The 3300-nt window shown below is 41.6% G+C and overlaps 1 protein-coding gene across 1 annotated transcript in view; it reads left to right on the top strand.

Moving 5' to 3' along the window:
• The first annotated feature begins 485 nt into the window (after positions 1-485).
• Positions 486-3300, top strand: part of LOC100179126 (baculoviral IAP repeat-containing protein 3-like) — a 4946-nt gene continuing 2131 nt past the window's right edge. The window contains exons 1-3 of the mRNA XM_002127116.4: positions 486-583; positions 1139-1260; positions 1683-1765. Of these exons, the coding sequence (XP_002127152.4) occupies positions 562-583; positions 1139-1260; positions 1683-1765 (227 nt within the window). The 5' untranslated portion in view covers positions 486-561. The remainder of the gene's footprint in view (positions 584-1138; positions 1261-1682; positions 1766-3300) is intronic.

Below are 3300 nucleotides of genomic sequence, written 5' to 3'. Positions count from 1 at the left end.
TGATGTCATCTTTTTTTATAATTTTCTTTTCTATGTTGTCATTTTTTTCTCTGATATTTTTGGCCTTTTCANAGTTTTTAATTAAAGTGTAAAATGTAATTAACATGAAGATCTCCCATTCATTACCATTAAAGCCCATGTCGTCTACTAGGGAAACGACAGGCTTCAACATCTGGTGAGGTCCATGCAGAGCACCTTGGGTGTTGGGTGATGGACCAACTCTGGCCTAAACCCCAAGTCCCATGGCATGCCTCATTGTAGGACCTCACACATATAGAATAGAATGTGCATATACAATGTTGGAGTAATGGGCCAACTCTGTCCTAAATCCCAGGTTCCATGGCGTGCCTCACAGTAAAACCTCACCCATATAGAATAGAATGCGTATATACAATGTTGGGGTATAGGAACAACTCTGGCTTAAACTCTAGGTTGCTCACCCAACATTTCTCAACATATATTGAATAGAAATAAAATGTATAATTAACCAATATTTAACTTTTTTTATCTCAGGCTGCAGCTCCACCAAGACAATTGGTTAACGTAGGCTCCGATAGAGCAATGCATCAACCACAGGCAGCAGGTACAATTTTGTTTATAAAAGGATAATAGGCCAACTATGGTCTAAATTCCTAGGTGTTGGGGTAATGGCCAACTCTGGCCTAAATCCCTAGGTGTTGGGGTAATGGGCCAACTCTGGCCTAATTGTTTACTGATTAATGTAGTACAGAAAGTTTATAAGTGGCCTGCCCACCCTGCCACACTGGGTTTGTTCCCATTTTCCGTTAGTTTCTAAGTATTAACACATAGTATTTGCTCATGTGACAATAAATGTATTATGCAGGTTGCAACATAATTGCAACTTTAGGGATTTTTATACTGTTTTAATAAATTGTAAAAAAAAGAATTTTATTCCCAACGTAAAAACGAAAGTGATAAAAAATACAATTTCTTTTTGTTTACCTAAAACTTTGTCTTTATTTGTTCAATTTCCATAGATTGTAAAATAATAAAATTTTTATTCCCACCTTAACAAAACGAAACGAAGGCGATAAAAAGATCAATTTTATTTTGTTTGCGTAAGATTTTGTTTCCAATAAAATTAACTAGCAATAATTTCAAGGCCTTTGCATTACAGATGCAGCCACACCTGATAATGTTGCACAAATGCTTAGCAACACTCATATTAACAAAGCTACACCTAAACCCCCACTTCCACAAACTGCCAAATATGTTCCACCTTTCTCCAATAAGAACCCGGTAATTAATTAAAACTAAAGTTCTGTTAATTCTGTTTGTTCTTCTGTGGTGTATATACTGGTCTATTTCAACTTACCTTGGTTTTAGAATTTAGTGTATAGACACCACTGAGGCAGTTTATAGACACTCAATAATAGAGATCCCATTCTATGAGGGTGAGGTCTTCAGTGAGACACACCTGAGACCTGGGATGTAGGTCTATTACTCCCAACACCCAGGGTGCTACCATCTAGACCCCACTGAGGCAGTTTATAGACACTCAATTATAGAAATAGCGTTTATTGAATAAAAAGATTTTAACATCAAATTATCGATTTAGCAATCTACATATTTTAATTTAACAGTAGCTATTTCTTTGTTCTTACTACAAGTAATATTATAACAAATTTATTTATTGTTTAAAAACAAATTCATATTTCCAGGGATTTCAGTTCGCTAGCATTGTAGACATCGAGCACAAGAAATATTTGATGTCAATTGAACTTTTTAAAGAAGAAAATAGAAGGTAGTTGTTGTTGAGGTTGTTAATATGTATCTATTTAGTGTGTATAAACCCACCGACATCGCCCACAAAGTAACATACATGGTAACTCGTAAGCTGGCACCAGGTGTTATACCCTGTCGTTTTCCGACCACGCGAGGATAAAGCAAACTACATTTATATGTGGAATGCATCTCTATTGCTTAAACTACCTCAACACTCTCGGTGTTTGTGTAATAGTTGAACGAAGTTTAACCCAGTGGTTCCACAAAGTCTAGGAACCTTTTACTGAGACCGCAAGATTCGCACCAGTGTTTAAATAACACCTGGATCGCCGGATACAGCAGTAAAGGTCAACAACACACAATGGCTTTGTTAGATTGTGGCAAAGATAATAAAGCATTGTGAAGCAACAAAGAAGGTTTTTCAAGAAAATATTTCACATTCCGTCAGGACGAAATTAAATGGGTGAAGCTCAGCAGTGCCTCTTGTGGTCGAATTGCAGAAATCATGAACTGATTAAAAGAAGAAATTGCAAATTTGAGTATTGAATATTTGTTATTAATAATTTTAGACTTAAAAAGGTAAACCGATAATTCATTATATTTGTAATTAAAACAGGAAAAATAAAAAATACTTTGGAAAATATGGTTAAATTTTGTGCTGGATGTTGCGGACTCTGGTCCCAAAGAAGAGTCCCTGGGATGCTATGGACTCTGCTCCCAACAAAGAGGCCTGGGATGCTGCGGACTCCTCTCCCAGCAAAGAGTCCCTGGGATGCTGAGGACTCTGCTCCCAACGAAGAGTCCCTGGGATGCTGCGGACTCTGCTCCCAACAAAGAGTCCTGGGATGCTGAGGACTCTGCTCCCAACGAAGAGTCCCTGGGATGCTGAGGACTCTGCTCCCAACGAAGAGTCCCTGGGATGCTGCGGACTCTGCTCCTAACAAAGAGTCCCTGGGAGGCTGCGGACTCTGCTCCCAACAAAGAGTCCTGGGATGCCGCGGACTCTGCTTCCAACAAAGAGTCCCTGGGATGCTGAGGACTCTGCTCCCAACAAAGAGTCCTGGGATGCTGAGGACTCTGCTCCCAACGAAGAGTCCCTGGGATGCTGAGGACTCTGCTCCCAACGAAGAGTCCCTGGGATGCTGCGGACTCTGCTCCTAACAAAGAGTCCCTGGGAGGCTGCGGACTCTGCTCCCAACAAAGAGTCCTGGGATGCCGCGGACTCTGCTTCCAACAAAGAGTCCCTGGGATGCTGAGGACTCTGCTCCCAACAAAGAGTCCCTGGGATGCTGAGGACTCTGCTCCCAACAAAGAGTCCCTGGGATGCTGAGGACTCTGCTCCCAACGAAGAGTCCCTGGGATGCTGCGGACTCTGCTCCTAACAAAGAGTCCCTGGGAGGCTGCGGACTCTGCTCCCAACAAAGAGTCCTGGGATGCCGCGGACTCTGCTTCCAACAAAGAGTCCCTGGGATGCTGAGGACTCTGCTCCCAACAAAGAGTCCCTGGGATGCTGAGGACTCTGCTCCCCAACAAAGAGTCCTGGGATGCTGAGGA

Source organism: Ciona intestinalis, unplaced genomic scaffold (assembly GCF_000224145.3).
Source record: "Ciona intestinalis unplaced genomic scaffold, KH HT000741.1, whole genome shotgun sequence".
Lineage (NCBI taxonomy): Eukaryota > Metazoa > Chordata > Ascidiacea > Phlebobranchia > Cionidae > Ciona > Ciona intestinalis.
The sequence above is the reverse complement of the archived record's forward strand: the minus strand, read 5'-3'. Positions and strand labels throughout refer to the sequence as shown.